The 24,837-nt window shown below is 48.5% G+C and overlaps 1 protein-coding gene and 1 long non-coding RNA gene across 4 annotated transcripts in view; one reads left to right on the top strand and one right to left on the bottom strand.

Annotated features, from left to right (window-relative positions):
* Positions 1-1,907: 1,907 nt before the first annotated feature.
* Positions 1,908-6,052, bottom strand: LOC140850728 (uncharacterized). Of its 2 annotated transcripts, XR_012133779.1 has the most exons (8): positions 5,939-6,052; positions 5,710-5,832; positions 4,835-4,981; positions 4,421-4,722; positions 3,865-3,987; positions 3,541-3,780; positions 3,248-3,267; positions 1,908-2,464 (listed from the first exon to the last, which is right to left on the bottom strand). It is a non-coding gene; the product is annotated as an uncharacterized lncRNA (long non-coding RNA). The 2 variants fall into 2 exon arrangements; XR_012133778.1 differs by having other exon boundaries at positions 5,710-6,052.
* An 89-nt stretch (positions 6,053-6,141) lies between these two features.
* GALNT16 (polypeptide N-acetylgalactosaminyltransferase 16) overlaps positions 6,142-24,837 on the top strand; it is an 82,510-nt gene continuing 63,814 nt past the window's right edge. The window contains exons 1-2 of one of the 2 annotated variants that reach the window (XM_073242218.1): positions 6,142-6,251; positions 6,599-6,888. In XM_073242218.1, coding sequence (XP_073098319.1) covers positions 6,712-6,888 — 177 coding nt within the window. In that variant the 5' untranslated portion in view covers positions 6,142-6,251; positions 6,599-6,711. Of the gene's footprint in view, positions 6,252-6,349; positions 6,490-6,598; positions 6,889-24,837 lie in introns of those variants that run through there. The other variant, XM_017651630.3, reaches the window with a different exon arrangement.

The following is a 24,837-nucleotide window of genomic DNA, read 5'->3' as shown; positions in this document are numbered from 1 at the left end:
CAATCACTAAAATCCCGTTCAGTCAGAGCCAGTCTGCATGCAGCAAGCTGGTCTCTGCCTCTGGGCCCCTCTGCTCACACAGCTGTCCTCTGGGCACAGCCATCCCAGTCTCTGTCTTCGGCGCTGGCGCAGCTGCTCTGCTCTGCTCTCCTGTAGCATTGTAACTGTGCCGCCGTGTCGCCCAAAGCACTGGGCAGGACTCTCTATATAGACTCAATAATGACGTATTGCCCACATGTGTAGTGAGCTAGCCGACCAGGGCCAGGTGAGAATCCTGGCCACAGGAACCTTCACTTTATCCACAGCCACCCAACAACATATTTACCCAACTGTGTTTCCCATTTTCCCATCTTTACCCAGCTGGTCTCTTCGACTCCCTCTTTCTGGGCACCAGACCTGACCATATGGCTGCCTTCTTGGACAGATGATGGAGAACTCAAGTTTAAGTGAACATGCCTCCCAAATCTACTCCCACTCCTATATTCCCCATTTCAGTTAATGGTTGTTTTATACCAAAGCACTGCTCTGACACAAGAAATGTGTATGTTACTCTTAAATCCTGTCTCTCACTTCTACCTTCATTAGATCACCAAGTCCTTTGAGTCTGTCTGCTTTCTCTCCTCCAGTGTTTCTGCTCGAATCCAGGCCCACAGCATCACTTGTTTGGACTATTGTAGTATCACTGTGATCCCTCTCCACCAGTCTCATCTCCTCCCAAAATTTGTAACAACCATGCCACTCCAGCTTCTAAAATCTTGGATGGCTCTCCATAGCTTACCAGAGTTAAGTCCAAACTTCTGACAAAGGCACAGAAGACATCCGTTAACTGGTCCTTGTCCACTAGCCTCATTACCAACACCACCCCCTCCCCGGTACACAGCAGACCTCCCGCTGTCTCCCGTGATCCCATGCACTTCCACAGTTTAGTGCTGTTTGCCTCTTCCTTTTCCCACCTGCTAATCCTTTAAGGCTCAGCTCTCAGATGACTTCTTGTGAAGCCCCCTTGCGCTTCTGTAGAGTTCTATTATCTTGTGATGATTCCCCCATCTCTAGTTACTGGGGCTCCTCAGAAGCTAGAATCAGGTTTTGTTCATTTTTGTGTCCTTGGAATCTCAAAGTGCCTGGCATAGTAGGCATTTAGGAAGGAAGGAAAGAAAGGGACTGGAAGTACCACCCCAGTGAGCAAACAGGTATTGGCCTTACCGGCTGAGTGGGCCTGTGGCATTTGTATGGGACAAAGTGGGGAGTAGCAGCAGCTTATGGAATTGCTCACTCACTCATTGCATGAATACTCAGTGCTGCCATGACACCAGTACTGTGCAAGAAACTGAGCATACACAAAAGCAAGCTGCCAGGCCCTGCTCAGAAGAACTCTTTTCAGGGGTAAGAAACAGGCATGTGACAATACTGGCCTGACATTTTGAGTCATCTGGTCTGCTCTGAGGACCTTGGCCACTCAGCTGGGCAGGGGAGGTAGAGAAGGGGCAGGGATGAAGAGAGCACGGTGGAGACATGGAGTCCTTGGAAAGGGCTCACCTTGGAGACCAATTCTGCTGATCACCTGGCTTTATGAATGCATTTCTCCTTTGTAGGAATCCCTTGCTGTTAAGAGAAAGCAGTCAACACATTTCTAATTAGCCTTCAGCCCCTGCAATCCTATTATTCCCAAAGGCAGCAGCTGGGTCATTTCATGATCAGTAAGAACATTTGTAGTTCCTGTAGTTCTTCACTAAAATCTGGCTCATTCCTACTCTGACTTCTGATGGGACCACAGAGGACTTTCTCACCTCCTCATCCTGCAGCAGCAGGGTTTTGGCCCCTAGCTTGGGGAAGGGGCGTGCTGCCCCTGGGGAGGCCCTGTCAGGGAACCCGGGTTACTCAGTACATCACTCAGAGTGAGTCTGCACATAGCAAGAACTGCTGCTTTGCTCTGGGCTCTAGTCCTGCACCTGTGTCTCTCAGGCTAGGCTTGAGAAGTGTATGGTGCACAGTTACCCTACCCATCTTCTCCCCTCCCTCCTACTATCAACAAATACTTCATGAGCATGTCCTTTTTGCCGTTATATGCCACACACTGTTCTAAGCACTGGGGGAGACAATGATGAAGAAAACATAAAAGGGCCTCTGCCCTCATGGAGCTTACACTCCAGTGGCAGAAACTGACATAAAAAGCCATGGTCACCAGACAAATAGGAGAATGATGACTAGTAAGACCCTCTGAGTTCCTTTGAAAGAGCAAGGTCCTCTCCTTGATCCATAATAGCTTATAGAAACTTAGCTTGTAAATAACTTCCTTTGACACACTGGTGCATTAAGTGTAGTCAGCTGGCAGTGGGCAGCATATGAGCCCCTTGATGGCTGGGTGACTGTGTGGCATACATCTCTTCATCTGTGAAATGGAGATGGCTGCACCTTCCTCACCAAGCCGTGACTGTTCTGAGGAAGGTGCTCATCAGCGCAGGGCCTGTGGTGTGGTGACATATGTTCTGTTCCTTATCCCTGCCTCCTTTCCTGCTTAGAGCAGACATGGGGGCCTAATCAGTTCTCCCCACCCACCTTCTGGGCCCCTGCTGCAGCTGCAGGTGGGCAAGAGGCTTTTGAGCTCACCCAGAGTCTCAAGGGTGATGGGTGTGCTGGCAAGAAGGGACACCCAGCAGAGGCGGGGCCCTGTACTCTGCCCCTCCCCTGCCCTCTCCAGCCAGCTCAGCAGAGGCTCTGAAGAGGCAGTCTCCCTCCTGTAGCCCAGGACACTCACCCTTGCTGCACCGTGGGTGTGGCTACAGAGGCCTGTCTGGGGTCTGTTCTCCCTCATAGCACTGGAAGGGCACTCCCCACATGTGCCCTGGAAAGGCCCTGCAGGAGACCCCTCACCCCAGCAGTCAGCCAGGGTGCCAGCAAGAGTGGGCCTCTAGGGGATCTGGTGGGTACCAGACACTGGATTTTACCTGCTTGATTTCACCCTACCTTTTCCAACCATGCTACAAGTTGAGGACTGTCAGTGTCCTATTTTACAGTTGCAAAAACTGAGGTTAGGAAAGGCTAAGAATTTGCCCAAGCCACTCTCCTAATATGACATAACCAGTATTTGATCAGGTTGTCCTTCTCCAGAGCTAGGGTCATACACCGAGCTATATTCTTCTCCCCTCTTAGTCACCCTACTTCACAAAGTCCTCGCATCAAATGCACAAGGACAGAGAGATCCTGGGGGCTTGGGGGCACCAGGCACATGGCACTTTGCCCAGCTTACCTGAGTACTGGCTTCTGTAGCTTTAAAAGAAAAGGAAACCATGCTTGAGAGCAATGCCAAAAGGAGAAAATGCCCAAGGAACTGGAAGCCCAAAACAGGAAGTTGGAGGGGCCTCAGTCATCTCTCTGCATCTCTCCTTTCACAGAGGAGAAGACAGAGGCCCAGAGGGAAACATTAGGCCCCTGCACACTGAACTTGTGGTCTCCCTGCAGACTGCCCAGCTGGCTCCACAGCCCTGCACTGGTGCCCAGACACACGCATAGGGGATGGACTTAACCCAGCCCCACACTTACCTCCTATATGAATCTTGGCAATCAACAGCATCACTGAGCCTCAAAGTCTTCACCTGCAGGCTGTTGTTGCTTTAGAGATAATGCATGCGAGATGCTGGCACAGTAGATGGCACCTGCTAGGTTCTCTGTGAACTACTGCTATTATTATCACTCTTGTTTTCTAAGTTCAATGAATGTTAGGCAACACTAAGTCTCTTCATTCTATGTCACTTTCATTCTATGGCTCTACTGGAACCATTCCTAGGACCAGAGAGGAAACAACGCTCACTGTCATCTCTGCACAATGAAATCTATCTCAGGGAGGGCTGAGGCTCACCTCAGTACCTATTTGGGACTAGAATCTGGAAGGAAGACCGTGGGCTGGAGCTGAAGTGGCAGCTGCTAGTTCTCCACTTTTCTGGTGTGCTTGTGGCTTGAGGCCCACCACTCAGCCTCTATGTCAAATTTCTGTGGGTGAAATGACCATGGTAATAACCTGCCCCCATATCTCAATTCCCTTCCCCCAGGGAAGTTTATTTTGTGCATCCAAGTAAAGGCTTTCTGTGGAGTCCAGCACCATCCAGAGAGGCTATGCTCCTCTGGGGTTTTTCTGGTGGTAGGGGCGAGGGAAGTCTTTTTGGAACAGAGCTACTAGGCAGGGACAGTTTGGTGCAGATGTGTAGCATCCTCACCACTGAGCCCTGGGGAGTAAGGAGTGAGACTTATAGAAACTCTGTCAGCAGCACTTTCCCTTCCTCTCCTCATAGAGTCCTCTTTCTGGAGCCATCAACCTGCATCTGCCTCATTTCCACTGGGAATGGTCCGGTTTCATCCCCCATACCTTGGGGTGAGGCCAGAGCCTCTTACTAGGGGTGGATGTGATGGCTTTGGAGCTTCTCACCTGGCTCTCCCAAGACCAACTAGACATGCATAGACTAGGCTGGGATGAATCCACCTGGATGATCCGAGAGCTGATGTGGAAGTGGGGATACCAGGAGTTCTCTGATATTTTCTTGTCTAGAGATGACTGTGGGGCCTGATTCCTAAGGAACAAGGTCTTCCTGGCCTCACACACAGGACCTGGTTGCTGAGTCTGCCCCCTGATCGCTGCGGGAGCCAGGCAGTGGCTTGACAGTGGTTTCTCCATCTATGGAAACGAACCGTTGCCCGTACTGCAGTCTAAACTCCTCAGGCAGGAGAGACCTGGGAGAGAGAGCAAGACTGGCCCACTGCTCCAGAGCCAGTGGCCCCTCCGCATCATCTATTGTTCCTGACCACCAGACAGTTCACACCCCAGAGTCCTTGCTATTTTTACCCTCTCTTTGTGAGAACTTCTTTTCTGAATTCCCTTCTTTCCAGGCTCACATGCTGGACAGGGCCACCCTGAGGCATGGCGGTGTCCTGGTGGTTAGTCTTCTGAGTGAGGAACAGGGAACTGCAGTTGCAACAGTGAGTGACCTTTCTGCAGCACAAAACCCATTTGGGTTTTCTTCCATTTCACTTCATGCCAACAGAAATGAGTATCTAATATATGTGCAGTTCAATCCTGAGTACTGGAGAAATGGGAATGAGTGGTGCTGATGGGGGTGGTTGGGGAAAGCCATGAGCTGTGACCTCCCCATCTGCCTGATTCCAAAGACAGCTTCATTAACAGGTGGGGACCTTAGGTGGGCCTCAGATGAGCCAGTGTCCAGCAGCACAAGAAGCAACCCTTACCAACTCTGCCCCTGGCATTCAAGTGTCTCTTGAATCCAGACTCCCTCAGCCCGGCTAACTGCAGCTCCCACCACATCTTTCCCAGCATCCTGGGCCCCAGCAGTGCTGGGCAGCTCCCTTCCTTGAACACATCAAGTACTTCCATCCTCTGGACCCTTGCTCAGGCTATTCATGCAGTGATACCCTGCCTGTCCCTTAATAATTTATCCACTGTCTGTGAGTAGCCTTCCCCAAGACCACCTTGCAGTACATTATTTCTTCCTCTGTGATTCCTGCTTGGTTTGTTCATTTAACATCTATTCATTGAGTTAAATTCATTCATTTAACATCACATCTGCTCTGTGCCTGACCCTATGCGGGTCTCCTAGAACTAGTGTAACCTTGCCTTCTGCCCAGAGTGACAGTCGTTCACACCAGGTTCTCATTTCCTCCAGGCTGGGGCAGAATCTCAATTTCAGTGTTTGTGTCTCTCACCAGTGTTTTGCACTTTGAAGAAAGTGTGTCGGATGGAAAGATAGCTTCTAGACTGGGCTCTGCTCACTAATTAGTCCGTGTGGCCTCGGGCGAATCTTGCGGTCTCTCTGGTCTCCCTTCTTCCTGTTGGAATATCTCAGGGCTGTCTAGGGCACAAGAGGAGGGGTGGGGGGGCAAGATCATTAAAGGTGGGAGCCCCAGGCCAGTGGAAGATGTGGGCTGGTTATACCTCCAGTCTCCCTTCGGTGGCTGTGAAGCAGCGTCCCTTCCCCTTTGCTCTGTCGGTTTCTCAAGTGCACCAGTTTCCTAACCCTCCTCGGGGTGGGCCCTCGGGCGGCTCAGAATCCTAGATGGGGAGGATTCCCGTGCAAACTCGAGACTCTCCTCCCGCCCAATCGTCCCTTCCCAACACACCTTAAACCCCGAGCCAGAGCGCAGTTCAGAGCGCAGCCCAGAACTGCAGCTCCGTGGAGCGAGCCCGGGCCGGGGTCGCGCATCTTCCGCCGCTGACTCAGGGCCGCACAGTTCGGGGGTGGGAGGAGGTAGGCGGGAGAGACCAGGGCCGCGCGGGGGCAGCCTCTGGGTGCTCAGTGGCCGAATGGTGGGAGCTGAGACAGGCTCTGGCCCTTTGCCATTCCGCCGCGGCGTCTGCCTAGCCGGGCCTCCCTGCCGCGCCGCTTCGCACCCGCCGCGCTCCTCTCCGGGTGCGCAGCTGCCGGGGCGGCCGGTGAGGGTTGGAGCGCGGGGCGGGCGCTTCGAGAGAATGAATGGGAGCCCCGGGTACGCGCGCGCTCTGGGCTGAAGGGCATTAGGACCGTGAGGATCGCTCCGCGCTCCTGTGTCTCTCTATCACCCCCCAACCCCCCTCTTTCCCTTTTCTGCTCTGCAGGACTGAGCAGCCAGGCGCAAGCGAAAACAAACAGCTGGGGCTGCGAGCGCCCCCGCCCCGGCCGCCAGAGCACGCCGGCCCGGGCCCCTACTCGGGGCGCCCGCCCGCCCACCATGAGGAAGATCCGCGCCAATGCCATCGCCATCCTGACTGTAGCCTGGATCCTGGGTACTTTCTACTACTTATGGCAGGATAACCGAGCCCACGCAGCATCCTCAAGCGGCCGGGGCGCGCAGAGGGCTGGCGGGAGGCCGGAGCAGCTCCGGGAGGACCGCACCATCCCGCTCATTGTGAGTCCGCTCTGAGCGCCGGGCGACCGGCCGGTGGGGGGGGTGCGGCGTGCATCCTAGCCCCGCGCGGCGGCAGAGGGCGCGGGGCCTGGCCGGGGGCTGCGTGCCCGCCGCGCCCTGCAGGCTCTGTATACGCCTGAGCATTCCTGCCCGTTGTTATGGCAACCTCTGTCGGGCTAGCGGGCCCAGGGCGCACGGTTGGAGGGCGGGTGACAGCGGGTGGGGGCTGGGAGAAAGTGCTGCAAGTTTGGTGGGCCCGGCGTGCGCGCGCGACTGGGAACGTGGCGGCTCTCTCGGCCAGTGCGTCGCTGGGGTCGGGGGCCAGGGGCTGCCCTCGCCTTGCCATCCGCGGAAGGCTGCTGGACCTTGCGCGCAGCGAGCCAGCAGTGGAAACCGGGCGCTGTTGAGCGCGTAGGTGGCCGTAGGCACCCCCTCTTCAGCCTTCCGGGGGCAAAGGACGGGGGTGGGGTGGGGGCTCTGGGTAATTCAGAGTGGCTAGGGGCTGCACCCGGCGTTGCACCCCTTCTCAGCCCGGGTCAACTTGAACCTGTTTCCTTGGCACGGAGGACTCCACACTCACACCACGCTAGGTTTCCTGGGTCTGAGAAAGGTCTCATCCTGTACGCACCCCTCACCCCAACCCGAGGATCCATCGCGATGGGTGAACGGGCAGTGTCTGCGCTCAGGGTCGGAGATTCCCTCTCACGAGGTCAGTTTCGAGACATCAGTGCAAGCGGGGAAACAAAGGCTGCGGCGCAGGGCGAGGGCCTCGGCCGTGCTGCGGGGGCCTTTGGCGCTCCCGCGACCAGATCTGGGGCATGCGGAGACCCCGCCGCCCTGCAGGGGGCGTTCCTGCTGCCGCCTCTGCCCGGGCCCCGGGTGACAGCTCGGTGAGGCAGGGGCACCTGTTGAGGCCGGCGGCTTTGGGACCTGCCTAGAGGCGCGCTCGGGCGGGCGGGTTCTTGGGACACAGGAGGATGGTGCGTGAGAGCCTGGGGCGACCCTAGGGACGAACTGCTGGACGGGCGCAGCTTGGCTACAGAGGACCAGGAGGAGGAGGGAAAACAAAGTGTGGGGCTGGGAGTGGAGGGTAGGGGAGGGTGGCCACTCTGACGTGAAACCGGGAGGTGCAGGGTCAGGAGGGCGAAGGTGTGTGTGACGTGGAATCTGAGACATTTGTGCAAAGAGAGCTGAGCTGGAGGAATATGGTGGGATTGGTGCTCTCATGTCCGTCCTGCCTCAGATCCGTATCTCCTTACCCTTCCGGGAAGAAGTGGAGCTCCACTACAAAGGAAATATATTTCCTGGTTTCTCCTGAGGAGGCCTTTGGGGTTTGTGGGTTTCCCCTGGCCCTGCAACCCAATCCCCAAATCCCTGTCTGGTTGAACTTTCTGAGCCCAATCAGATGAAGTGTTCCCTTCTGGACTAAGGTCCTGTCACTAGGACACTGTTTCCAAAGCACATGTGGAGTTTGGACAGAAAAGCTGATGAGGAAAAAGCCTCCTGTAAAGATCCAGAGTGTTGAGATCTGGGTGCACTGACACATTGCAGCAGGAACCTGCCCAACCAGTAGTGGCCCCAGGCCCTCAGGGAGTTTCCATACCATGGACCCATCCTCGCTGCCGTTCTTACACCCTGACAAGGCCATCCCTGGTCTCAGGGTAGCCCAGGCCTGAAGTGGCAGGGGAGAGGCAGGCGGACCAGATGTCCTGTCCTTTTCTGTGGTGACATGATGGGAGGAGGGCCTGAGCTGGAAGGGGAGGAGAGGGGAGGGCAGGGGGGAAGGAAGGGAAGAGAGCCCAGAGAAACTGCTGCTCAGTGCCAGAGGCCAGCTCTCATCACATTCTGAAGCCTCTGTTTCAGAATCCTGAAGTTGGTCTCCAACTGCTCCCCTGCTCCTCTGAGCACCTCTGGGATCAGCCAGGAAGGCCACTCAGACTGAAAGCCCTGCAATGGTGTGGGTGGCACTCATTTTGAGGGCTAGATGTTGGAGGTCATGGGGGGTGCTGCAGTGAGCATCCTCTTTCTCTCTCCTTGTTGCCAAGGATTTGACATGCTGTAGATTAGGAAAGGGCTGTGAACTGGAAATCAAGTTAAAAGTGTGAAGGAGTATGGGAGATCCCTGGGAGCCAGGGAGTGGGGGTACAGGAAGAGAGGGGGAGTGGGACTTCCTAGGGAGTGTGTACCAGAACCTTGCCTGGCCACCTACGGGCATAGCCAGCTCCCTCTCTTCTTAAGCTTTAGCTCGGGGTGTCTGCTCCATAGGCATTGGCCCCCAGTCAGATACCACCTTTGACACAGCCTTGCATTGTATGCCTGTCTTCTGAGGTATTTCCCTTCCACGGGATTCTCAGTCATCTGCTCTTCCTCCTCACTGGATGTAAGCTATCATGCAGGGACTGAGCAGGAAACTTCTTGCATCCCACATTGCTGCACATTACTTGTTAGGTGAGTAAGTACAATTTTTGTCCATCTCCAGGAGCAGCCAATGGTCCAAACTTCACAGTGTTTTGTTCCCAGGTCCAACCTGACTATAACTAAGGAGATAGGAAAATGTATGTTTAGCTTCTAGGAGTTGAACCCTTTGTCTAACCTAAAAGGGGCAAGTGCAGCTGAGAATTTGCTTTCTCTGTGAACTCTGTATTTAACCTCTCTTGGTTAAATTCCAAACCATGTGTATGTCTATTTGGGCCAGAATGCTGCATGGATTTTCAGATTCTTATGGAATGATGTGGCCAGCCCTGTTGCAGAGGCTGAGAACATTCAGACAAGCGTCATCATCACTCCCCTGGGAAATCAGAGAGCTGAGCTGAGAAAGGGAGGGTCTGCATAACAGCCTGGGCCAGGAAGCAGCCCTGCCCTCACAATGTCTGGGTTATTCGAAGCCAGCCAAGTTGTTTCTGGACCTTGGAGGCACTTGTTTGGCATTGTGGGGTGTTGGCATGGCAACCGTATGGCCCATGTTTCTCAGAGAAGTCCTGATTTTTAGAAGTCTGTCCTGCTGTCAGGCCATGTGTCACAAATTTTGGTATGAAAAATTGGTTATGGAATCTGTAAAACTAATGGGAGATACTGACTCCAGCCATCCCTAATTGGCTGCTAACAGTGTTCAGGGTTTGTGATTTTTTTTTTCCATGCTGTACTTTATAGGCGAGGTGGTGGATTTGGGGATATGCACGTAAATCTCTATTGATGCATGCTGCCACTGAACAGAAGCTGAGGTAGGAGGTGGAGCAGGCATGGCTGGCCTTCAGTCTTCAGGCCTCAGTCGGGAAGGACATTTGTGATTGGTTTTGTACCCAGGTTTTCCATCTGCGAATCCTCTAACAGGCATGAGTGTAATGCTAAGGTGTTACCCAGAATTTCACTTTATAGACATGTTTTTAAAAGACTGCGTTATTGGTATTTTCAGGATAGGTGTACTCATTTGCAACGTTTCCTATTTGGAACCATGAAAGTTTTAGGCAAGAGTTTTCCTAAATGGGAGTTTTTTTAATCCTATAATTGGGATACTGCTGAGTAACCATGGACAAAATACTTACATCTCTGGATCTTAGTTAATTTATGTGTTAAATTTGGGTTAAATGATTTATAATGTTTGCTGATCCTTAGGTAAGCTGATGATAGCTTCATTTCTAGAAGTGACTAAAATAGCTCTAAGGGAGTTCTCCCAGAGGGTGTTGTGAGATTCCTGCTTGTGGAGGGATACACCCCGGTTAGGAGAAGGTCCTGCATAGCCCCCAGGGCTTCTCAGGGATCTCCCTCACCTAGCAGAGGGGAACACAGATGATAATGGCTTTTCCCATGTTCTCTGACAGCAGAGGCTTCAATCAGATCTGGATGCATTTATATTTCATTTATAATGTGTGCATTTTAGAACTGTGGGAATATGATTTGCCTAAATGACAGAAAATGATTTTATATTTAATTTGTCTAGGTGCCACACACAAGAAAGAGGGTGGGTAGGGAGAAGCACAAACACCCACAATTCTCTTCACCAAAATGTTCAGATTGAAAGGGCCTGATTTCCCAGTATAGCACAGAGAAGACAAGCAGTGACTCTATAGCATCTTATTACACTGATAGGCAGTGACTGCAGTGGGGTGTGGGGGGAATTGATAATATGGGTGAATGTTGTAACCACAATGTTGCTCATGTGAAACTTTCATAAGATTGTATATCAGTGATACCTTAATAAAAAAAAAAGGAAAGGCCCTGATTTCCCATCACTGGGGTCTCATCCTGGGTCATGTTGAGACATGCCTGTAGGATTTGGGGACAGCAAAGAAGCGCCAAAGAGGGCCCTGACAGCACATGAGTCCCCTCCCTGGGAGGCCTAACGCCCAAGGGCAAAGGATTGGCTTCAGGGGGCCGTTCATTCTCATGATGGGCCGGTCATTTCCATGCTGTGACCCCAGTTCCCCCGCTGGTGCTCCCAGGACATCAAGCATGGCTTTCCTTCCTGTGGCAGTTTTTGTTGGCTTTGTGAGAAGAGGAAGACTTCAGGTCTGGAGATGCTGTTTAAATGAATGAGGAGGGTACTGGGAAGCAAGGCTGGGTGGCATTGCCCAGGAACTGTCTTGCCCTAATGGAGGAAACCGCCCTGGGATCAGAGGTGAGCCTGTAACCGAGCAGTTCATCACAGTTAGAAGACTGAAGATTTATCTGCTGTCTGCTGCTTGAGGAGACCTGAATGAAACACTGGCCGCATGAGGCTAACTAGACAGGAGACCCAAGGCTTCTGGAAGGGAGCTGGGAACTTTCAGATAAAAGTCAGTGGTTACACCGGGGCAATAATTCTGTCCACTAAACCAGTCAACATGCTGGGTACAGGTGCAGTCACAGATGGTGTCTAGCCCACTCTAGAAACAGTTTCAAGTGGCTTAGTCTCTCTCTGAATGCTTGTGGTCTGGTCTGCGCCTGTGTAGCCTCCATAATTGCTGTTACCTCTGTCTTACACTTACAGTGGCTGCATTCGTAGGACACTTGGATGTCATGTTAGGTGTTTTACAAGCATTAACCTGTTTGAATCCCCTCCACAACCTGAGGTAGGTTCCAGTTTACAGTTAACAGGATCAGTTGACATATAGGTAAACTGAGGCTTACAGAGATTCAGTGACTTACCCATAGTCTGGTAAGTAGTAAGTGCCTTTGAAACTAAGTGTTTCTGCCTCTGAGGCCAGATCCAAGTCTGATGCATCCGTGCATCTTTCCTAAAGGACCTAGATCAGCTCCTTGCTTTGTGCTCACTCTATAAACACTGGTTGGGGGAAAAAATGCAAAAATCACACAGAACAAAATGTTAGCAGTGGGAAAGCAGGATTATGGGTAATCCCCTTTCCATCTTTTCTAATAGAATAATAAACATCTACTAAAGTTGTAATGATAAAGCCAATTGAGATAGTGATTTGAAATACATTCGGTGACTGATTAGTCACTCCTGACTCTTCAGCAAAAGTGTAAACTTAACCAATTCTCACACTTTTCAATCCCCCATCAATGTTTAGCATTGTGCCAACAGAAAAGGCAAGAGATTTACTTGAATTATTTTGTAGGGTTCCAAGGAGTAAACCGGGGCCGGTGGGTAAAAGTTGCAGGGAGAAAGGTTTATTTTCACTGGAAGGAAAACTTTCTTACTAAACTGCCCATCAGTAGAATGGCCTAAAGGCCGACCGGGGAGTCTCTTCTCACACCCCGGCCAGCCGTGCTTCCTTCCAACGGCAGAGCGATGGCGGAGAAAAAAGGCTTGTTGTCCTGACAGTCTCCTGAGGTGGCAGGCAGCTCTGTGACTGAGCTGGTCCAATTACTGCACCGCAGGAGACCTGGCGCCCTGGGAAGCAGAGCTGGCCAAGTGCACCAAGGCCAGGGAGGAGGATGACTAGAAGAAATCCACAGCTGCCACTGTGCTGTCCCCTCCCTGTTCTTTGGAGCTGCCAATCAGGGAAGGAGAGTGGGCCAAGGCTGGTCAGAGGCAGAGCCGTTAAGTAGAAAGCACTGGCTTTTAGGATCTTTCCTGCTCCTCAGAACAAGGACCACAAAGATTTCAACCTGCCCTACTGAGGCCCCTTGAATCCAGCCTACCCATATGCCACTTCTGTTTTCCTGACCCAACCTGGGCAGAGTTCCCAGGTGGCCTGCCTGTGACCCAGGGCCCTGCCATTGCTTTCCAGGGTGGGGCCAGCTGGCAGTGTACCTGAGCTGTGTGTTCACAGGGGAGGCTGACGCCTGTCACCCGCACACCCTGAATTTCAGCCACACCCTGTAACAGTGGTCTGGCTAGGGACTGTATGGCTAGCCGGAGGACTTCTGTGGCATTTGGAAACAAGTAGGAGTGGTGGGGTGGAAGTATTTTGGAGCAGAGGGGCAAATGGAAGAACCCTTTTGATTATACTCTGTAGGCAAGATAAGACTCAGGTCACATCTGGGGACACATTGAAAGCAAGTCTGCCCCAGGTAGAGCCTTTCTACTTTTCCAGGCTCACTAGGAAGAGCTTTCAGTTTAGCTTAAGAACACCAGTACCTCTTTTCTGCAATTTCATGAAGTGAGGTGTGGCTCAGTGTAGATGAGGGACAACACTGTCTCTGAGCTCAGAGGTAGGTAACATCTCAATATGCTCAGAGTTGTGAGACCTGCCATAGGACAGCCCTGGACAGAACAGAGTGACTCAGGAAGGAAACAGAAGCTAGCTGCCAGGGATGGAGGTGTGAGGGGATGGAGAGAACATATGGAACAAAGACCAAGCGACCCCACTTCTAGGCTCAGCCCTGAACCAAGGCACTGCGTTTTCTTTGGCAAATCACTTCTCTGCCATAGTTTTCTCATCTCTCAGATGAGGGTTGACCTATATAGGATCTATGAGGTATCTCCCTGCTCAAACAATCTTTGACTTTGTTGACCCACTCCTGCAAAAGTGAGGTAGCCCCAAGCCAGAACTCAAGATTTTATAGTGCTCTTGAATTAAGGAGAATAAGACCAGAGAGTGAGCTTTATAAAGGCCTAGGCTACTTTTCTTCAGAAGAGTGTGAAACCTTTAAATTCTTCTAAGGAATAAACTGCTCCCCCCTCATTCTCTTCTCCTGAAACACTGTCTCACAGAGCTACACAGCATCTCTTCTGCTGAACTAGATTCTTAAGGTATTGGTGATGTGTCTGAGAATGCACACAGATACATATATAGGAGTATCTGTGCATGGACTTCAGACATCTCAATGATCTGGGAAGACCAGAAGGAAGCTACAAAGACACTGGAATAGAGAATTAATCGTCTTTACTTGGCCTTGGACTTTACTCAGAAGATAGACATGAAATTGCCCTTAGGACAAAGCCTGGAAATTAACACTGTAAACATCAGTTTAAGGAGTTGAGGAGGTTGGCCCTCTCTTGGCAACCTTCAGCTTCTCCTAGGTGACCAATACAGCAGGCTGGAAGGAGCAAGATGAAGGAATTGCTAGGAGATGCTGATACACTGAGAAGTGGCAGTTGACAGCAAAGGACCAACCAGGAAGGGCTGGATGAGGTTGGAGCAATGCCCCTTCCACATGCACACACTGCATGGGGGTCAGAAGGGCTGAAGGCATCATTTATTCATTCACTTGACAGCTATTTACTGAGCTCCTATGATATGCCAGGACTGTCCTAGGCTCTGGAGATAAAACAGGTAAAACCTTGCTCTCAAGTTGCTCAGGGAAACAGACCACAAACAGATAAGTTATAGTGTATTAGGTGGTGGCAGATGCTATGAAAATAAAGCAGCAAAAAGGAGCAGGGAGATGAGAGAATGATAGCCAGAAAAGTCTTCTTGGATAAGATGATGTTTGAGCTGCACCATGAATGGAAAGAGTGAGCCATGCAGGCACCTAGGGGAGAGTGTTCCAGACAGCCAAGGCCCAGAGCACCATCTCTGCAAGGTGCGTGCTTGGCTAGAGCAGCCTCATCAAGGGTAACATGGCCCAAGGTGGAAGTTCAGATCATTAGGCCTCATAGGCCATGGTAAAGACAGGCTCAGAAACATGTCCCTGTGTCATCAGGAAATGATAATTGCGTTCAGTGTATGGGTTGGTATGCCAGGGAACTATGTCATTCAGTTCAGAAAACTTTCCAGCAGTATGATCAAATATATTAGTAAGCATTGGTTTTTAAAGAGGTAAACCTAAATTCTTTGAAAAATATTCTAAAGCTGGAACACTTGATTTCCACACAGTATGTGATCAATGAGGTGTGTGTGTGTATGTGGGGCTGCTGAGGGGGAGTGGTGAGTGCTGGTGCCTGAAGAGATTTAAAAGACTAAAGATAATGGGGCCCTTGTTGAAATTTTGGAGTAGGGCGAGCTGAGGAACGGCTCCGCCTGCGGAGGGAGAGTTCTGTGTGGGAAGGAGAATTCCTCTACATGGCAGCACCCGATCAAATCCCTTGCCAGGTTTGCAGCGTTCTCTTCAGGTGCATTTGGGACTCTGGAAGGGATGTTTTCTGGCAGTGCAGGACCTTGGAATTCTTGCCATTTTTCCACCCTGGTTGCCCTTCAGTACAAGCAGACCCCTGAGGCTGAAGCATCTAGGGCCTTCCCTTAGACCTGGAGGTGGGCACCTGAATGGGCAGCCGGGGCCTGGCAGGATCGAGGGCCCCACACAGCTGTTTTTCAGGCAGGCTTTTGGAAAGGGCTGCTTTCAGGAGGTGGACAGCTCTGCCCCGGCCTGTCTGAGGCTGTGTCTACTAAGGTTCAGGTGGTTTCCCCAGCACCCAGGGACCTGGTATGATATGGCTTCATGTGTCCCTGGCAAGCTGCAGGTGCTGTGCTTTTGTGGTTCAGGTCATACACACTCAATTCCAGACCCCTGTTGGTGCCGCCCTTTCAGATGCTGCTTTTCAGAGTTTTTCATCCCTTTATCTTCTTGCAGCAGCACTGTTTAGTATCTTTGAACAAGCTGTTGGGGAGGCCTTCTGACATTTCATGGTCTTTTATTTCAAGGGGGTCTGGCCTTAGGGTGCCACAGCCTGTGGGAACCCATCTTGCCTTCCCAAGTTGGCAAGTCTGCAGTCTGTTCTGGGGGGCTTAGCTCGTGGTGCCTCACAAGTCTGTGACCAGATTCTTTTCCCCTCCCTGTGAAATGCCTTCCCTCGGTGGGGGTGGGAGGGGAGGCTGCGAGAAGTGTGGGACGCTTGCAGTGTTATCCCAGGGTTTAGGGTAGAGCCCAGCCTGAGGGTCAGAGGAAAAGAACATGTGATCAGTTACTGGGTGTCCTTGAAGGAGTGAGGTAGCAGGACTGTGCCACAGCCCCAACCAGGTTGCCAACAACAGGGAACCAAGGGGCAGAGCACACACACTGCAGGTGCTATGAAGGTGATAGAGGACCTTTTGGAGCATTGAGCCAAAAAGAAACTGCCAGGCAGAGCAGAGGCTGCCCATGGTCATTTTTTAGTACAGTTTTGATGCCATCTTGTGGAAGCATGAAAGTGGCAAGGGCCTTTTCCCAAAACAGAAGGAAATGGCCTGCCCAGGGATGCGCCCTAAGATTGCCAATCTTTGGTTTTATGCAGAGCACAGAACACAGCGTCGCCTAGACAGCCCTTCCAGTGGAGCAGGGTGCTGAACCACACGTGGGTGGGAGCTTGGAGCTAGGTTGGGGTGGGCTAGCCTGGGAACTGCGGGCTGCACAGCATGAGGCCTGGAGATCTGAAAGCCCAAGTTGGGGCAAAGCTAAGGGCAAGCCAAACAGACAGAATAAGAAAGGGCCTGGTCAGAGAGCTCAAACTCGTTGTGAAGCAACAGGCCTCAGCAAGAGCATTCAGGAAAACCAGGCCATAGGTGCCCTGAATGTAGTCACAGGGGCTCTGATGGGGGTGGGGTGACACCTGTCCATGGGTAGGGGGGTGTAGGTGAGGGAGGCCACCAGGGCTACTGAGTGTTTGAAATGTGACTAGTACAACAGGAAGAACTGAAGTTTAAATTTTATTCAATTTTAATCGATTTAGATTTAAAAGAAGATGCTCATTTCAGCTATTGGAAAACTTTGAGGAGTGTTTTGAAAGACTTCAATATGTGAAATCTTCATTCTTAACTGTAAATTTTATGAATTCGTACAGATCAAGTTTTTCTGGTGAAAATTTAGTATCTAAATGGAAATGTGTCGTAAGTGTAAAATACACACTGAATCAAAGATGTGATACCCAAAAAAAGAAAATACCTCATTAATATTTTTCATATTGATGATGTATTGAAATGATAATATCCCAATCTATTGGGCTAAATAAAATATATTATTAAAGTTAATTTTACTTGTTTAATGTGGCTGCTAGAAATTTTTGTATTACATATGTGGTTTGTAAAATATGTTTCTTTGGATGGTGCTCATTCTTATGCGTGTTCATGACCCCGCTCTAAAGTGCTAGGAGGTTGTCAGTAGAAGGTTATATACAAAGTAAAGAATGTGGCTTTGTTTCTAGTTTACCCTGACTTCAGGATGAGTCCTTTCTGCTCCAGCTGCTGCTGAGTTGTTGGTTCCTAATTCACATCATGTGTGTGGGCACAGGACACCTCCCAGCATGGGCCCTTGTCCTCATACTCATCATTAAAACAAGGTCAATGTTTTCTTGCAGCATCTCCTCTTTTTAAAATCCCTTCTAACCTCTCGCTGTGATGAAAATGGGTTTTGGGAGAGGGGGAGGAGCAACGGAGGCAGGGAGCCTTTTACTATCTTGGAAGGTAGAGGTCTTAGTTCCAGTCTGTTGCTTTTGGTGTTTCGTCTTTGTCCTATTAAAGCCAGAATGACAAATGAGTCTCAGCGCTACCGCCAGCTCAGAACCTGTGGAAGTGGCAGTCTGATGCACTGTGGTGAGAAGGACTCTGAAGCTGCATCCAGACTGAGTAGGAAAGGCAATTGATAAGCCATGTCTGTAAAGAGCATGGAAAGGACTGTGTAACATGTGCTTTGTATTTCCTGATTCTGTGTTAATGAAGTTGTCTTCTTTGAGCAGTTTTCCTCCATTCTAAAGATCTGATACTATTTTTTAACTGAGGTACTTACAATCAAATGCACAAATCTTAGTATACAGCTTGATGAATTTTGACATGTGTATACATACCCTCATGTAACCATTGCCCTGATCAAGATACCAAACTTTCTCACTAATTTTCTTCCCTCACTTATTTCATCCATCCCCTCCCCGCTCCTCCATGGTAACCACCAATCTGTTCTATGTGTTTATAAGTCTATTTCAGTTTTGTTTTTGTTCATTTGTTTTGTTTTTTAGATTTCACATATAAGTGAAATCATACAGTATTCATACTCTGTCTGACTTACTTCATTTAGCATAATGTCCTTTAGTTCTATCCATGTTGTCCCAAATGGCAAGATTTAATTCCTTTTTTATGGCTGAGTAAAATTCCATTGTATATATGTAGCACATCATTTTTATCCTTTCATCTATTCATGGACATTTAGTTTGTTTCCATATTTTGGCTATTGTACATAATGCTGCAATAAACATAGGACTGCATATATCTTTTCAAATCAGTGATTTTGTTTTCTCCAAGTAAATGCCCAGAAGTGGCACTGCTGGGTCATATGGTATTTCTATTTTTAGTGTTTTGAGAAACCTCCATACTGCTTTCCATAGTGGCTGCACCAATTTGCAGTCTCACCAGCATTGTACAAGGGTTCCCTTTTCTCCACATCCTCACCAACATTTGTTATTTCTTGTCTTGTTGATACTAGACATCCTGACTGATGTGAGGGGATATCTCATTGTGGTTTTGATTTGCTAATAAGTAGTGATGTTGAGCATCTTTTCATGTGTCTGTTGGTCATCTGTATGTATTCTTTGGAAAAATGTCTGTTCAGGTCCTCTGTCCATTTTTTAATGTGATTTTTTTTTTTTGCTGTTGACTTGTATGAGTTCTTAATGTATTTTGAATATTAGCCCCTTATCAGGTGTATCATTTGAAAATATATTCTTTCATACAGTAGATTGCCTTTTCATTTTGTTGATGGTTTCCTTTGCTGTGCAGAAGCTTTTTAGTTTGATGTAGTTGTCCTCGTTTATTTTTGCTCTTCTTTTCCTTGCTTGGAGACACATCTAGAAAAAAATTACTAAAGCAGATGTTCAAGAGTTTATTGCCTATGTTTTCTTCTAAGAGTTTTATTGTTTTGGGTCATATATTTAGGTCTTTAATCCATTTTGAATTTATTTTTATGTGTGGTGTAAGACAATGATCCAATTTCATTCTTTAACATGTAGCTATTCAGTTTTACTAACACCATTTATTGAGACTGTTTTTTACCCATTGCATAGTCTTGCCTCCTTTGTCATATATTAATTGACCATATATGTGTGGGTTTATTTCTGGGCTCCCTATCCTGTTCCATTGGTCTGTGTATCTGTTCTTGGTTCAGTACCATACTGTTTAGGTCACTGTAGCTTTGTAGTATAGCTTGAAATCAGGGCATATGATAACTCTAGCTTTATTCTTTCTCAAGATTGCTTAGACTCTGCAGGGCTTTTTGTGTGTGTGTGGTTGCATACAAATTTTAGGATTATTTGTTCTAGTTATATTAAATATGTCATTGGAATTTTGAAAGGGATTTCATTCATCTGTAGATTTCTTTGGGTAATATGGATATTTTAACAACACTAATTCTTCCTATCCATGGTTATGGAATACATTTACTTTTTTGGAGTCTTCTTCAATTCCTTTCATCAATGTTATAGTTTTCAGTGTACAGGTCTTTTACTTCCTTAGTTAAATTTATCACTAGGTATTTTTTTTTTTGATGCAATTGTAAATGAGATTGATTTCTTAATTTCTCTTTCTTTTAGTTCATTATTTATATATAGAAATGCAACAGATTTGTGTATATTGATTTTGTATCCTGCAACTTTATTGAATTCATTTATTAATTCTAGTAGTATTTTGGTGGAGTCTTTAGGGTTTTCTATATATAATATCATGTTATTTGTAAGTAGTGACAATTTTACTTCTTCCTTATCAATTTGGAATGCCTTTTATTTTTATTTTTCTTGTCCAATTGCTATGGCTATGACTTCCAGTAGACCTGATATGTTTTAAGATGTTAGCTGGTTTGAAGATGTAAAGATGGGGCTTGTATTAAGTCAGAAGATACAGAGAGGGGAAACTGGTCACCTCCATGAATCAGAACCCTAATTAAGGAGATGTGACAAGAGCTTTAAAACATTGTACAAATTTTTAGTACTATTTTTCACTTACTTGGTGGAAGTGATTTGGCTGTGGTCTAGGACTAGCCTACTGGCATCATAGAAGGTGGTTAGAACTGTAAACCCAAGGAGAAGCATAGGAACCTGGAGGGTTTGGGGTAAGAGAAGAGGGTTGACTCTCTTCCTTTTTTCTCATCTTCCTCTTCTGTCTCTTGAAAGTGGGCTCTGTGAATTTGAGAACATTTCCTGCTTCCTGGTGCCACATTTCTGGTTATGGCTTTGTTCAGGATAGAGCATGAGAAAATGGTTATGGGCATAGCCACGGGAGTTAGAGTGTCAGAGGTTGTGTTCCAGCTCTGTCACTTAGTAGCAAGTTATGAACATTCCGTGCTTTACCTGTAAAATGGAAATACTATTAGTTCCCATTTCAGATGGTTGCTATGAAGAGTAAATAAATTCACATAAAGTGTTTAGAATGGTGCCTCATAGACAATAAGTGCTATATGAACTTAAGTGTACAAGTTAGTAATAACAATACAAATTGACACTATTTGTTACCTTGTATATTACATAATGCTGCATAACAAATCATTCTAAAACTTATGGCTCAAAACAACACTTGTCATTTATTCTCTCATTGTTTCTGTGGGTCAGATATTTGGGAGTGGCTTGGCTCAGGGTTTCTCGGTGTGGTTACAGACAGATGTCAGCTGGGGCTGCAGTCATAGCAAGGATCACAGGTAGCTCTGTCACATGGCTGGCAAGCTGGTGCTGGCTGTTGGCTGGAAGCCTCAGTTCTCCATGTGGGCCGCTCCACAGGCCTGCCTGAGTGTCTTCATGTTGTGGCTAGCTTCCCCTAGAGCAAGCAATCCAGGAGACCAAGGCAGATATTGCAAAGCCTTTTTAAACTAACTTGGGAAGCCATGTAAGTAGAGGATGTGTTCTGACTTACATTTTGTGACTGCTGTGGCTGCTGGCTAGAGGAGACAGAAGAAGGGCAAAGGCAGGGGCACTTGTTGACTGCCTGGTGTGTGTAGGGAGCCTGCTCATCATGTTTCATATACTTTTCCCCTTAACTGTTGCAGCAGGCTTGTGACCTGAGTATTACTACCTCCATTTTACAGATAAGCAACCTGACTGAGAGAGACAAGGCTACATGCCAACAGTGCCAGGATTCAACCAGGGATGCATGGCACCAAAGCCTGCAGAGAGGCCAACTTCTCAGGATGCCCACCATCTGATAGCACAGCTTATAAGGGAGAACAGACTTTATAATTCCCTTATTTCTTGAAATCAGGATGGGGCACCTAGGAAGGCCAAGAGATACTCGCAGGCCAGACAAAGGAGTGGAGTGAGGACCAGGTGATCTTGGTACCTGCTGGAGCTGGGGAGGAGATGGAGGGGCTGGGATGAGGTTTGGAAGGTCTCATGGACTAAAAGGATGTGCGCTGGGGAGAGTGCCTGCAATTGGCTTAGGCTCTCCAAGTTGCAGAACCTCCGAGCTGAGGGGAAGCCATGGTGTTACCTGTGCCCCAGAGAGTTCCATGCAAAGGGATCAGGCCCACCCATCAGGATGAAATACCTGCGGTAGCAAAATAAATCAATAAAGCTAGATCAATAATATCTGCATGAATGGAACTTAAAAACATGATGTTAGAGGGGAAAAAAACCCCACTGCCGATGATTTCCTGTGATACATTTATGCAGCTTGGAATAATACAAAAACAATTGGGTCTATTGTTCCTGAATATGTGTGTGTGTGTGTGTGTGTGTGCCTATGTGTCTCAAAGTACAGTAACAATGGGCTCCAGAGGATACACAGCACACTTAGGACAGTGAGTGTCCCTGGAGAGGGATGAGGGAGGGGACCCACAGAGAGTTTGACTTTTTCTGGAAGCATTCTATTTCAGTTGTTTTTTTTTTTTTGAAGATAGAGACTTGAAGCCAAGTGGACTAAATGTGAACAAGCTGTTAATTCTGTTGGCAGTGCATGTGATTCTTACTCTTTGTACTTTCTGGAATTAAAGAAAATCTTACATCTAAAAACACTTTAAAAGGAAAGGAAAGGAAGAGTGGGTGCCCCAAGGTTGCTGGTCTCAACAGGGTGAAGATAGAGAGGGAGGGTAGTGGAGGACCCGGGGCAAGGTTCCCACTCTCCCCAGCCCCCCGGAAAGCTGGTCACCCAGCCAGCAGGGTTTTCACTTGCCTGGAGGACAGCAAAGCGCGTGCCTCTTCTGTACCTGAAGGTCAGCTCAGCGGGGCTGGTGCTGAAGGCTGGCAGGCGGTAGAGGAAGCCCTTTCTCCAGGCCAGCCCAAGTGCTATGGGTGCAGGGGGCCCAAGGAAAGAAAGGGTCAGGAAGGAGGTGCCGGCAGCTCAGGCAAGGACTGAGAGCCAGACACTAGGAGTCCCATCTGTGAAAGGGCATCAAAAGTAAAAATGGGTCTCCTCACTCCTAAGAAGGGTGAGGAGATGACAAAATACTTTGGTAGAAAAGCATGAGATCAAAGACAAGGAGGATTCTCTTTACTGTTCTTTTTTTCTCTCTTCAGATTAATACACAAAAGACAGGAAATCAAAAAGGGCATGGGAATCACCCTAAATTCCACCATTCGGCTTACCCCTATTAACAAGTTGGTGAATAATCAATTCAGATCTTTGGTGAATTAAAAAAAATGAAATCATACACTTTATACTGCTTTGTGACTGCTTCTTTTCACAAGACACTGTATCATGAACACCTTTCTATGTCATAGTCTTCTTTCAAATATTTTTTCATGGCTGCCTAGAATTTCATAGGGCAAATGTTACACAGAGTATATAATCACAGTTCATAAATACTGGATATTTAGGTCAGATTGTACAGTATGAAATTGTTGTTTTTAGGTAAAAAATGGTCATATGGTTTAACTCAGTATGTTTTCCAGTTTTTAATTTTTATAAACAACCAAAGAACATCCTGAGAAAACATTTGTTTTCTAGTGTGCAACAAACACTAAGCTAGAAGCTGGGTGCAAGGGTGAGTGTGACCCATTCCTGCCCACAAGCCACTTGGGCTTGTACAGGAGCCAGTGGGGTGGGGAAGGGTCATGGGTGCCATCAAGGCCATGTGTTGAATAGAGCGAAGTGTTTGCTCCCTTCACTGGGGGTGATAACATGGGCTGAGCCTTTAAAGATGAGTACATGCTGGTTGGACATGGCAAGAAAGGAACATTGGGTCAGAGGCGGCCTGAGCAAAGATGTGGCATGGTGACCCCAATTCCAAGTCATTTTGTGAGGTGGTGGCCTGGGATGGGCAGAAGATAGGCCAAGGATGAGACTGGCTAGGAAGCAGGCAGACACTGGGATTCCACCCCGAGCTGTTCCCAAGCCACACTGACTGCAGGAGAGCCCAGCCTAGAACGGTCTGCAGATATTCCCAGTAGTGCCACCTTCCCTTGTAACTGATAATGGTACAATTGATACCTAATACTAATTTTGTCTTCCTATTATTTTATTTTTAACTGTGGTAAAATGCACATAACAAACTTTACCATATTAACCATTTTTAAGCATTCACAGTCACATTAAGTACACTCACATTGTTGTGCAACCATTACTAGCATCCATCTCTACAAGTTTTTCTTCATCCTAATCTTAAACTCTGTACCCATTAAATACTAACTCTCTAATCCCTCCTACCTCCTGCCCCTGGAAACCGCTATTCTACTTTCCGTCTCTATGAATGTACCTATTCTAGGGACCGCATGTAAGTGGAGCCATACAGTATTCATCCTTTCATGTCTGGCTTACTTCACTGAGCATAATGTCCTCAAGGTTCATCAATGTTGTAGCAATGTCGAATTTCCTTCCTTTTTGAGGGTAAATAGGATTCCATTGTATTCAGAGACCACATTTTGCTTATCCAGCTTTTGGCTATTAGGAATAATGCAGCCATGATCACGGGTGTACAAATTCTCTTTGAGACCCTGCTTTCCCTTCTTTTGGGTACATGCCTTGAAGTGGAATTGCTGGATCCTATGGTAAGTCTATTCTTAATATTTTAAGGAACCACCGTCTTGTTCCCTATCTTGTTATTTTCACTAGATAAGGGAGCTGAGGCACCCAGCACAGTGCCCGCCCCCAGTAAACATGCACTGGACTTTAGTTGACTGAATGAGGCTCATGGAGGTTGAGTAACTTGCCCAAGGCCCCGCAGCTAGATGTGGGCATGGAGGGACAGAATGGGCAGATGCAGGTGCCAACCCCAGGGGCCAAAGGCTCTTTATCTCCAGGCTGCACCTGCTCCCTGAGGGCCTGGCTCTCAGCAGTCCTGGGACAAGTCTCATCCTTCCTCCTCCTTTCCCTCCCCAGGGCAGAGGCTGAGGCTTCCCTTAGGGAGCCCCCACCCCTTTGCGGTCATCAGTTGCCGAAGTTGCCAATGGTAGTCATGACTCTTAGGAAGAGGAAGGACCAGGCAGGTCTAGTCCCTGCCACCTGACCAGGAGAAAAGCATCAGCTTGGGCTGCTCGTGACAAATAAAACACTCAAGAGTCTCGGCCACATGCCCATGCCACTCCCCGAGTCACCAGCCCAGCCGTGCCCTGGATTGCTTTTCCTCAGCTGTTCTTTGCGCACCCAGTGGACAGGGTTAACATCCTGTACCTGACCTCCTTGGCACCTGGTACGTGGTGAGTGCCCAATGACTCTAGGATGATTGAACGTACCAGGCCTACATGTGCCAGGCCTGGGGCAAAGAGCAGACACATGGTTGCCGGTTTAACTCTGATTTCACTAGGAA

The sequence above is a fragment of the Manis javanica genome, chromosome 8, assembly GCF_040802235.1.
Source record: "Manis javanica isolate MJ-LG chromosome 8, MJ_LKY, whole genome shotgun sequence".
Classification (NCBI taxonomy): Eukaryota; Metazoa; Chordata; class Mammalia; order Pholidota; family Manidae; genus Manis; species Manis javanica.
This window is presented reverse-complemented; position numbering and strand designations above follow the sequence as displayed.